This window comes from Eretmochelys imbricata, chromosome 11 (assembly GCF_965152235.1).
Source record: "Eretmochelys imbricata isolate rEreImb1 chromosome 11, rEreImb1.hap1, whole genome shotgun sequence".
NCBI lineage: Eukaryota > Metazoa > Chordata > Testudines > Cheloniidae > Eretmochelys > Eretmochelys imbricata.
In genome coordinates, this window is record NC_135582.1 from 19,685,083 (window position 1) to 19,697,842 (window position 12,760).

Sequence of the window (12,760 nt, forward strand, 5' to 3'; positions counted from 1 at the left end):
ATGGTTGCACTTGTCCAGTAGCTTGCCTGCTCCTATCTTTTCTACAGCCATATATGAATGTAGCAACATGCTTGGGATCATTCTCCTTAGATCCATATGCTTGAGGCACCTTCAGCATACAGGGATTTAATTCCTTGTTAAATGTCTAATTGGCTTTTAAAAGCTGGGTGTGGGGATGGGCTGCTGTTTGTACTACAGAGGACAAGTACTGTCTGGTGCTTTGAGGTGAATTATCTTTACTGGTTATGTATGGTGGAAGGAGAAGGATTGAGGTCTGAGGGTACAGGGAACCCAGAAAATCCCAAACCTAAAACCTTTTCTTTGGTCTAAGATGTCAGAAATTACATTCTTACATGTCTTATAATACTTAGTATTCTATATTTCGTAATGCAATACAAATACCTGGTGAGGCTTACTAAAGCTAGCATTATAAAGATTTTACTTAAAAGCCAGGGCACAAACAACTAAATGTTATATTTATGAAACATTCTAACTTTCACACCTACAAGTAGTTTGGATGCTAGCACTAGGAAGTTTAATATAGCAAATATGCAAATTAACATGCAGTTCCATCTCTCTTCAAACACCCCCCCTCCCTCCCCCCCCTCCCCCCGGTGCTTGCGTATTAGAGGAAACAATAGTCTTGGCAGGTTTAGCACCAGAGCAACTTGCTGTAGCTCTGGGGAGGAGAAGGGGTAGCAATAATGTTTAGGGACAGAATGTTGAATGTATTGTGTTCTTGTGTTCTCTCCTAATGCTCTGTTCAGCTCAGATACGCGCCTCTACTCCTTGCTCAGACAAAATGGCTATTAATTTATCAGGAGTTTTGCTCTCAGTACAGATTTCAGTGGTAGGCTACTAGTCAGGATCGTACAGCTGAGCCTGGACTATACCTCCAGACCTGAGCGTAATCAAGAAATCAACAGAAATACAAAGATCATCACAAGACAGGTCTTCACTCAGGGAATACTGCTTGCACCTGAGTCTGTTTTATGATGACTCCTTTTTTGCAGTGTCTTAATCCTCTCTGTTAAAAAAAAATGTTGAAAAATAGCCTACTTTGCAATACTATGCTGAGTGTGTATTTGCATTTTTGATTGAACTACATTATAATATAATTGCGATTAAGTCTTGTTTTTTAGACTTGTAACCATATGACAGATTTTAAAATTGATAAAACAGAAATTAACGTAGTATTGTGGAGTTCCACATATTATTATAAATACACCTATTATTGCAAGTTGTCTTCTGGCTCTAAAAATCCTATAGGAATAGATTAATAGATTTTTAAGGCCAGGCGGGACCACTCTGTTATCTAGTCTGACCTCCTATGTAACAAAGGACATAGAACTTCCCCAAAAGAATTCTTAGCGCATATCTTTTAGAAGAATATCCAGTCTTGATTTAAAAGTTGTCAGTGATGGAGAATCCACCACAACCCTCAGTAAATTGTTCCAAAGGTTAATTACTGTCACTGTTAAAAAAAAATTGTCTTATTTGTAGTCTGAATTTGTCTAGTTTCAGTTTCTAACCATTGGCTCGTTATACCCTTTTTCTGAAGGGTTTGAAAAAATTAGATTGTTATTAGAATGAAAACCCCATTGTAAGTATCTATATGGATAACAAATATTTAATAAACTGTAGTCAAGTCACCCCTTAACCTTTTCTTTGTTGAGCTAAATAGAGTGAGCTCCTTGATTCTATCACGAGACTGTGTGTTTTCTAACCTTTTAATCATTCTAGTAGCTCTTCTATAAACCCTTTTCAGTTTATCAATATCCTTCTTTTAAATTGTGCGCACCAAAACTGACACAGGATTGCAGCAGCAGGCGAACCACAGCCAAACAGAGGAAACATAACCTCTCTTCTCCTCCTCAAGATTCCCCTGTTTATGCATCCTAGGATCATGTCAGTTCTTTTGGACACAGTGTTAATATGGGAGCTCATGTTTGCGAGATTATCCACCAGTATCCCCAAACTTTTCAGAGTCACTGCTTCGCAGGATAGAATGTCTCATTCTGTAATTATGGTCTTATACAGTCTTTGTTCCTAGATGTATGCATTTACATTTAGCTGTATTAAAATTCATGTTTTTGCTTGCTTACAGTTTACTAAGCTATCCAGATTCCTTGGAATCAGTGACCTGTTTTCTTCATTACTTACCACTCACCCATTTTTTATGTCATCTGCAAACTTTATCTGTGATGTTTTTATGTTTTTAGCATTATCAATGACCTGGAAGAATAGTATAGGGCCAAGAATGAACCCCTGCTGAAAACACACCTGCTTGGTGACTATTTCCCCCTTTACAATTACATTTTGAGAGCTATCAGTTAGCCAGTTTTTCATGTGGGCTGTGGTGCTGTGAGCCCAGATGTCAGCTCTTGTCAAGGCTGCAGGCATTAGCTAAGAACTGACAAACTCATGGCTGGAGACCAGACCATTTAATTATGATAGTGTATTAATCTTATAAGAATGTATTTGGTGTTTAGACTCTGTAGAATGTTTGTAAGTTGCTGCATGCATTAATCTTATTTGTAATGTCTGTATTCCATGCTATACGGAAATATGCAAGGTTTGCTTTATAACTTTGAAAATGTTAGCTCTAAACTTGTGAATCCAGATGGGAAGCGTCCCCCACCCTGTCCAGAAGAACTATCAAAATCAGATGGTCTATCAAGGAATATCACAATACAAAGCATTTCCAAGGTTCAGTAGGTCCATTGACCAACCCTATGTGCAAGGAAGCTCGTCCTATGGGCATGGAGGCCAAATGAAGGAAATAAAACAAAGACACAGGATAATATTTCATCTCTTTTGCTATCTGAACTCTCACAGAGCCAGAGACACCAAACTGAAGCCAGAGATCCCCAGGGGCTACCTCCTGGGTCTTCCCTGAAAGACACTCTGTCACTTTTAAGATTTAGATTGCAGCTCATTTGTGTGTGTTTGCTTGCTTTAACCCGTAAATAACTAGGAAAAAGAAATAAGAAAGTTAATAAACCTTTGAATAGTTTATTACAGGATTGGCTGCAGGCCTGGTCTTTGGTGTGGGATCTAGGGCACCAACTGATCTGAAGTAAGTGACTAGTTCCTTGGGATTGGAAGCACCCTATGTTGTGATTTTTGGTGTAAGTGACCATTTATCACTAAGTCCAGTTTGCCTCGATGGCAAGATAGACTGGAAAGTCTAAGGGGACTGTCCTGTCATTCCATGGTAAGACTTTTATAGTGATCCAGGAATTCACATTGGTTGCTGGGTTGGTTAAATCTAATTTTTGAACATATCACCAGTTTGGAGTGCTTTTGGTAGCCTGCCCTGAGGTAGGTACACATGGTAGTGAGCCACTCCTGACAGTGTGACATGAACCATGTTAATTTTAAATCTTCTTAGGTTTTTTAAATCAAAATATCATGCAATACCAAGTCAAAATGCCTTACAGAACTCTAAGTATATTAAATCAGCACTATTACCTTTATTAACCAAACTTGTAATCTCATCAAAAAATCTTCATTCGTTTGAAGGATCTATTTTTCCATAATCTCAAGCTAATTTGTACTAAGTACATTATTCTCCTTTCATCCTCTATTAAGCGAGTCCTGTATCTGTCTCTTCAACATGTTGCCCTGGATTGAAGATAGGTTGAAAGGCCTATAATTATCTGGTTCATCCCATTTACCCTTTTTAAAAAGTGCACCAAGACTTACTGAAAATCACTATTAACAGTCCAGCAAGCTCATCAGCCAGGTCTGTTAAAACTCTAGGACGGTTGCAGTATATTTTCAAGTGCACATTATATTCATAATATATTACCCAGTGAAATAGTGTTTTGACTGGACTTCGGAAACTTTCTGAGGTAAGGAATGATATTAATAACTAAGCTCTCATGTCAGGTTGGCTGTATTCCTTTTTTAACACAGCAAATTCAGTCCAGGTTTCTCTTTCCCCCAGGTTGCCAGTAATTTCATACAGCATAAACTTGATATCAGTTATTCCATAGAAATATTCTTTTTTGATGAAACAAAGCTGAAACAGCAAAATTTTGGCTTAAAACAAATGTACTAGCAACTCTTTAGATAAGATTTGTATAACTACGCTTAACAGTTCTGATGTGTTTGCATATGCAGTTACAAAATTTCATAATAAGTTTCCTTTTGGTCTCTGTGCTTGATGTGTCAGCTATGGTACCATGCAGTTTCCAGTGGCAGTACATATTAAATTTATTCTCTCCTGAGTAATTTAAAGTTCAATGCTTGTGAGGTGCTGATCATTTTCTGTTAGCTGTTGAACATCCTCTACTCCCAAATGAAGCACCTCACAAAACCTGGCCTATACGGTACATACAGTAGTAGATGAGGTTAGAAAAGTCAGAACCTCCACTTCAGCCTCCGGCAAAGAGCACGATCTTATTTTTCTAGTTTTTTTAAATCTATCCTGGTTTTTGGCATCTCTGATGATTCAGCTGCCTTACCATGTAGTTCATTCCATTGACTAATTTCCCCGATTAAGAATATTTATTCTTTTGTCTAACCTGACTTTCTTTCCTCAAAACTCTGAAAGGGGTTAGCTCCCAGCGATGTGAAAGGGGAGAGAGTCAAGTCTGGCTTTTAGGATGCATTCAGTATACTGCAGAGTCAAGATGAAAATTATTTACTAGTATACAGAAACTGTGATATACTGTTCTATAGCTTGATCTTGCTACTATTCCACAGCAGAACCCTCATTGACTTCAGGAGGAGGTTTTTAGTATGGATTAATGGCAGCAATGGATTCTAATTAGTCTTTCTGAAATCTCACTTTTCTTGTAGAAGAGCATTCTAACGATTTGCTCAATGTTTTCTTTCTTTCATAGGTCTTTGGGGGCGATGTATCGGTGACTGCGGGTCAGGTGGTATTCAGAGTCGTGCAGTGTGGTGTGTCCATGTAGAAGGTTGGACAACCCACCATTCAAACTGTGAACTGAGGGACAAACCTGAAAACCAAAGGAGCTGCTTTCAAGTATGTGACTGGCACCTTGAACTCTTTGAGTGGGAAGTTTCAGAATGGCAGATATGTGTGCTTGTTCCTTTTGCTCATGGTGAAGTCAAACCAAGGACTACAGACTGTGTGACTGCACAGCACGGGCTACAACACAGAAGCGTACATTGTATTCAGAAACTGAATAGAACTACAGTTGCAAGTGAAATATGTGAATATTTTATACCACAGCCACCTGTAGAACAAGCTTGTCTAATACCTTGTCCACGGGATTGTGTTGTATCAGAATTCTCCAAATGGTCTGAGTGCATCAAAGACTGTGTGAAGAGTTTACAACACAGAACTCGTTTTGTTATCTCTCCTCCGCTCTATGGTGGTTCCAATTGTCCAAACCTTACTGAATCAAGAATCTGTGATGTCCCTATCTCATGCTCTCTTGGGGAAGAGGAATACACTTACAGTCTTCAAGTTGGACCTTGGAGTAAATGCAGGTTGCCTCATCTTAAAGAAGTTAGTCTTATTGGAAGAACTATGCTGGATTTCAGTTCAGATTCTGCAGAACGAAGCACATTCAAACTGCAAAGTTATAAATCCCACCACTATTCCAAGCCATGGGATGTAGAGATAGGTTATCAGACAAGGCAGGTTAGGTGTACAAGGAGTGATGGAAAAAATGCGATGCTGAGGTAAGGGTATCTTCACATTCATCTTTTAATTTTATCCAAAATAGGTTTGTTTTGCAGAAAGCTGGCAAACAAACAGGTTTTGCCTGGTAACATGATGCAAATGCACGTAGTTTTTGAGTTTTAAAACCACATTTTAATGCACTTTTTGTTTTTTGTTTTGTTTACCCTCCTTGCAAAGCCAGTGTAAGTGGGCTATTTTGCATACTTTTACCATTTGTGAATGTTTACATGAATTTTGTTTTTAATGCTCCTTTTTGTGCTAGTGTAACCCACATACCTCCTGGGTGTGGTGTTCTGTCCCATCTTCTGGCATCGAAACACTTAAAGAGAGAGAGAGCTAAATGAGTCTGGTCTACAGTCTTAGCTAGCAGCCAATTGGCTTTTAGCTCATGTTGTAGAGGTTCATGCATTGATGTCCCCGGTTCAATCCTGCCTGCTGACGGCTGGGGTCTGTTGCCGTTACATAGGTCTCAACTGATTTTTGTTTGGCCATTAAAGGAAATGGAAGAGTATATTGCTTTCTTTCTAATATTAACAATTCCAATTAAAAAAAATTTTTGCTACAGATACAAATTATTCTTGTAGAATATGATATTACTTTTGTTAGACTGAATGTGCCAAAATCTACCCCAGCCTAAACTCCTGATATTCTCACTGATTACATGGGTGCAACTCAGTGAAGAATTTTGGCACAGTAACAATTGAGCTATTGATATTTCCAGCAATGTTGCTTTAGCTAATGGAAGTTCAGTAATACAATAGTTATATTTTCATCTAAGCGTAATTATGGGCCTCCATATGCATATGCAACTCTTATTGATGCCAGTGGTAGGTATGAGAGTATCTTGGAGAGAATGAAGTCTTACATTTCTTTCTGTGATAGCAGTTGTTGACTGCCCTCCTCTTTTTGCTACCTAATCATTTTTTTAGACCATATGGTATGGATTCCTATAATTATGTCACAGCAAGCAGTGAAAACCTTTTATTCTTCCAATTTCTCCTCAGATTTTTATTTAAAACACCTTAACACTGCCATTTAATTTAGGATTCAAACTTTTTTTTTCAATAACATTAGAACTTCTTCAGAAATCTTGCTCCTGAATTTTTCAGAAGTCGGTGTATTTCTCACTAATCTGTAGCTCCTGGCACCTGCTCACATTCAGATTGGAGAGATCTGGGGTTATTTTGTGTTCGATGCTTTGCTCACATACTGAGATGAAATATACCCTGTAGCCTTTTTTGTACCTGCTTTTATTATACCTGCAGCAAAGTACAGATGTTTTTATTGGTCAGAAGAAGAGTCAGTGCAAACTATTTCAGCAGTTTCTGACAGCTCTACTTTTTTGCATGACTCTAAATACGTAGCCTGAATTTAATCTTGTTTACACCACTTTCACCCTCATAGACTTTAATGGAGCTATTTCTGATTAGTATCCCAGTGATATCAGAATTTGGCTCATGGGCTCTCAGGGTATGTCTACACTTCATTGTAAACTCAGGTCTGTGGGCTCTGAGCTTGTGGACTTGGTGTTATCAGGTCTGATCTTGAGCATCCACACTGCATTGTAAACTTGGTCTTATAGTTACAGGACACTGGTCTCAGAGCCATGCTAACATGTCCATACTGCACTACCCAGAACTTCTGACTCAAGTCTGCAGTTTGAGCTGGATTCACACTGCGAAATTAAAGGGCTTGGACCTGAGTCACAACAGAACTCAGATTCTCACTTCCACCCGTCCCAAGGAGGGTCCTAGGACATGAATCCTGAGTGCTTGCTGACCCATATTAGACTGATTTGTATGTGGATGGAAGCAGGTCTTGGGCTGAAACCGGAGTCAGAGCCTGGGCTTAGTGTGCAGTGTAGACATCCCCTTATACCCAGTTAACTGATTTCCTGGCACTTAACATGCATGCTTCGCCACAGATGATGCATACAAAATTCTGTGTTAAGTTACACCATTCCATGCCACTAAGCATCCATTGGCAGATTCACCCCAAGAAAAGGAAGAGTGTGTTTCCACCACTGCATTCCCTATTCAGGCTTCCATTATGTCGGGGGAAAGGTGCAGATTCAATTTATAGCTGAGGTGCCATAGAGCCCCACTGTCAGAGACTCATGGACTCTAAGGTCAGAAATGACCATCATTATTATCTAGTGTGACCTCCTGTGCACTGCAGGTCACAGAACCTCACCCGTCCACCCCTGAAATAGACCCCTAACCTCTAGCTGAATTACTGAAGTCCTCAAATCATGGCTTAAAGATTTCAAGTTACGGAAAATCCACCATTCACACTAGTTTAAATCTGCAAGTGACCTATGCTCCATGCTGCAGAGGAAGGTGAAAACACCCCAGGGTCTCTGCCAAGCTGACCTACGGGAAAATTCCTTCCTGACCTCAAATATGGTGAGCACTTAGACCCTGAGCATGTGGGCAAGACCCACCAGCCAGACACCTGGGAAAGAATTCTCTGTAGTAACTCAGAGCCCTTCCCATCTATTGTCCCATCACTGGCCATTGGAGATATTAGCTGCTGAAGGGATGCCATGCCACCTTCTTGCCCAGTGCCTTCCCCTTTTTTGGGCTAGTCCCTTTTTATAGGGCAGGTATAACTACTGCAACCTCCTTCTGGCAGACTTTCTTATGACAGATTCTTATTAATCTAGCTCATAATTTACTATTATTGCATAAATAAAATAAGCTGCCTTTAGTGATTTGGTTGGGGGTTAAAGATCGCGTTATTTTATTGTGCTCAGATTATCACACGTTTCATTATAAGGGCACCTTTTTTTTTTTTTTTTTTTTACTCAGTTGCTAGTGGAAATTGTGTGATTTGGTACTAGAAACCTAAAATCCAAAGCATACTGCACTTGGAATACTGGAACTAAAATGTCACCACTGCAACATGTCCCAGACAACATAAACAATCATTCAGTAATTTCAAACTCATTTCATTGCATGACATATTTGCTAGCTTGCTGTTGAAGAATGGACCAGATCTTGCAGGTCCTGTGAAGCATCTCTTTACAATAATAATAGTTTTGGCCACTGACAAAGAAGAGCAAACATATTTGCATAACCCTGAGCAGAGCTGAGCTTAGGCAGCCAAAAATCTGCTGTGGAACTGGAAAGAGAAAATGAGCCTTTTCTTTTTCCTGGCCCAGGTTTCTTCTTTGATGTGTTGAATAGGTACTGATGAGATACGTCTTTATAGATGAGAAAAACTGAAGCAAATGGGAAGTACCACACAATATGTCTGTACTGAAATCTCTCGTAGCATTGAATAATTATTATGATAAATGGCCTAAGAATTTCACCATGCTCATTAACTTTATGTCTGCTTAATCATAAAAGAAAAATGCCAGGTAATCAAAGTGGTCAATTGACTGCCAGAGAGTAGTTCAGGAAGGTAAATACCTGTGAGTCTGATCTCAAATTTTAGAATGTTACAGCACATATGACTGTATCGTGTTAGTCATGATGCCTTCCCTATTATTGAAGTTGTTTAATTTGTGCGGTAGTTTGTGCAACCATTACTTTCGTTTGCTAGCAATAGTTATTGGAAATATTTGTGAGTGAGGATTACACAGTCCAGTCCTATATTTGCAAAGATGCCTCAGATGGAAATTAAACTCTCTGTTTTAGATAGTTACAAAGACTGAAACAAATGTATCTGTAAATAGAAAAGAACTCTCCTTGTCTGGCCAAAAAAGTGTATTTCGTTGATAAGGCCACAAACTGCTTTCATGTGTTATGAGGCGGAAGACAGCAGTCATCTCTTTGCAGCTGCAGGATTACTGAGGGGAATTCATTTTGGCTTCTTAGCCAATAAGCTTATGGTTCATACTAATAGAAGCTGCCTGCCCTTTTGAGATGGCTAGCAATGGTATGAAACTTACTTGCCTCAAACCTGCTTTTATTTTTGCATTAATTGTTGTTAACTAACATAATAGAAGCCAGCTGAAAGAACCTCCTCTGTCCAGCATGAAGCATTATGTGTGAGAAGAATCCCCTGCATAAGGTATTCAGTTAAAAAAACCTGCACCCTACAGGGATTCATTTGACTGTTTCAGCCACAAGTGCATGAGCAAAATGCACCACCCTTGCAAAAAAAGAAAAGCTCTAAGCTAGAATTACTTTGTGGGGAGTTGAAGGTGTTGGAAGGGCGGCCAGACCTCAATCTTTTGTGGAAGCATTTTAATAATTACGGCCTGAAAAGGATCACTCTGAAATCAAACATCATGCATTCTTTTATTTCAGGGATTTCAAGAGCATTTCCATTTTGTTTTTCCAAAGAGTCTGCAGAGTTTGCTATGTGTTTAAATAGAAACCTCTGTGTGAGTCACCAGAATGTATATGCTGGCACTTCTTATGTTGGTGGTTTCTGCATTGTCACATCTGAGCAAACCTATAGGAGACTGGGCCAAGATCTACTCATTCTGTTGGGTTAGGTAGATCAGACAGATTTAGACAATCCTAAATCAAGATTTTCAAAAATTGGTGCCTAAAGTTAGGCTCCTAAATCCATTTTAGGTTCCTAAGTAGATCTGGTTTAATTTTCAGAAGTGCTGGACATGCTCAGTTCCTACTGAATGTACTCAGCACTTTTGAAAATCAGGCCAAACAATTTTAGCAGGCTAACCTGGATTTCAGAACCCAACTTTAGAAACTCATTTTTGAAAAACTTGGTCCCAGCTACCATAGTGATTATGACTGTGAGATAAATGCCTGCCTAGATAGCTTAAATAGAATTGTGAGTACATTTTTCATTTTAACAGGTCAATGCTTGTGCTGTCATAATAGTGAACATTTCTGGAGGTGGTCTCAGCCTAGACAAAGCTTTATGTGCTCAGTCTTTTCCCAAGCCATTTTCTTATTCCCATTTTGGAACCCTGAGTGAGCTAGGATTGGAATTTGAACCTAGGTCTCCCAAACATCCTTTTCATTTGGGCAGTGAAATCGCATCTTTGGCTCACAGGCTCAGCAAACTTAACAGCAAAGCCTTGCATGTCTAGTCTTTACTTGTGTGAGTTTGCCCCAGATACATCTGGAATACATAAGACTGCGTCTGAGCTTTTGTCCAAGAGGAAAGAGCATGTTTTTACATTTGGTTTTGGGTGACACTGCCACAATCATTTTGACTTCAGGTCTCTGAGCTAACAGATACAAACCCGTGAGACTCACATTTTAGTGGGTTGTTGCACATACGAATCGGCTGGGGAGTAGATGTTATGAGGTAACATTGCCCAGAGTATGTGTATGTGTATGTATCTATTTTTCACTACCTTTGCTCACTCGCAATATTAAAATGAAAAGAAAATCCAGTTCTTTGACACCATTCAGGGCTGTTTACTTGCTTTACGTTAACTTGTTCAATCCAGGTTTTGCCGCAGATTCTAATCTCAGTTACAGCTATAAACCCCCCAAAATAGAATGCGGGTACACAGCTGTATGTAAGGCTAGTTTCAGATGACACTCGCTTTAAAATGTTGGTATCAGATGCCCTATTAGCCATGTTGAGATCCACTGAAATTTCCCAGTGTAATCAGTAATCCCAGTAATTACTGTAATCCCAGGAATTTACTTTCACTAGCTCCTTATCTATTAGAAATTAGGAAGGTTTTTAAACAATATGTTGCACACTGTCTTACTAATGTCCTGAGCAATGTATAGATAAACTAGTAACAGGGAAATAAGGCAGTCTGCCTAGCCTAATACTACAAAGAAAAAGATTAAAAATGGTTAGGGTGGGGATAAGCTCCGAAGCTGTTTGGATATGACTTGCCAATCCATGGTTAAAATGTATTGACATTTTGTACCTGTGCTGGTGGTTAAAGGTCATGATGGAGGGGGTTAGTGAGTAAATATTACACCTCCCATAACTTAGATCCCAATACCTACTATATCTAAAATTAAATATTGTTATGGAGTTCTCATCCTAGGCCCCATTGGACAAGAGAGAACTATCCCATAGTGTTGTCAACGCTTTCCAGTCAGGTTTTTATACCGCAATCATCCTGATATCTGAGTGCCTAAGTTTGCATGTTTAGCTCATTTACAATCTTTGCTTAGGATAACAATATGTTGCACTTAATGTTTCTACGCACTAATTAATTCACCCTCACAACACCCCAGAGGTAAGGAAGTAGTTTCCTAATTTTATAGGTGAGGAAACTAAGACACAGAAGGGTTGACATTAAACAATTTCAAATGTTGGTGCTTAAAGTTAGGCCCCTAAAGGCATACTTGGGCAATATATAAAGACCAAATCAAATTCAAGAAAATCAATGGGAATTTTGCTATTGACTTCAATGGCAGCTAGGTCAGCCTCTAAGTGGCCCTATTTTCAAATGTGCAGAGCACTCACAATGACAATGCTCTTATTGACTTCAATGGGACCAGGATTTGTCCCCATTGTGGTGAGGGCACTTCCAAACTTCGTTTGTCTCAGGATGGCAACTATAGTTACAGGAGCCAGCTGCTCTTGAATGTTTTTAAATTATCCTATATTCTGCAAAATAATTGGTAGTTCTAATGCACAGCCCACATATCCATCTTTCCCCCCTGTGTTTGTTTCCTATCAAAGTCCTTCAAACTGTCTCCTGGTTACGAGTCAAATCTAAGTATAGTGCAAGAACTGCATAGCTATGTGTGCCCTATGACTGGCAGCAGGTAATAAAGTAGAAAAGAGGCATTATGTTTGCTGGTAAGGGCAAAAGTTGCAGACAGGAATGCACAAACCTCTGCCCATGTAAGTGCTACGCTTATTTAAAGTGTTGTAATGTTACTAATACAGCTTTCAGAGTATTTTCAGGAATGTAGTGTTCATGGCTACATAAAGCTGGGCTCTGGCTAAAGTGCTCTGCCTCTTCAAATGGCTTTCTGAGCATGTTTAACCCGCCTTCCGCCCACCTCACTGAAGAGGGTAGTATCCCTATTTTACAGATAGGGAGACTGTGACACAGGTGGTTAGTGACTTGCCCTCCATGACAGAGGGAATGAGGATCAGACCCGGAATTAGAATTCACAAGTCTGTGGTTCCCAGTCCCATGCTTCAATCACTTGACCATCATAGTTAAATACGGTGGGTTCAAAA

The 12,760-nt window shown here is 39.4% G+C and overlaps 1 protein-coding gene across 1 annotated transcript in view; it reads left to right on the forward strand.

Annotated features, from left to right (window-relative positions):
• Nucleotides 1–12,760, forward strand: part of THSD7B (thrombospondin type 1 domain containing 7B) — a 408,861-nt gene that overhangs the window by 96,008 nt on the left and 300,093 nt on the right. The window contains exon 2 of the mRNA XM_077830083.1: nt 4,854–5,664. Within this exon, the coding sequence (XP_077686209.1) occupies nt 4,854–5,664 (811 nt within the window). The remainder of the gene's footprint in view (nt 1–4,853; nt 5,665–12,760) is intronic.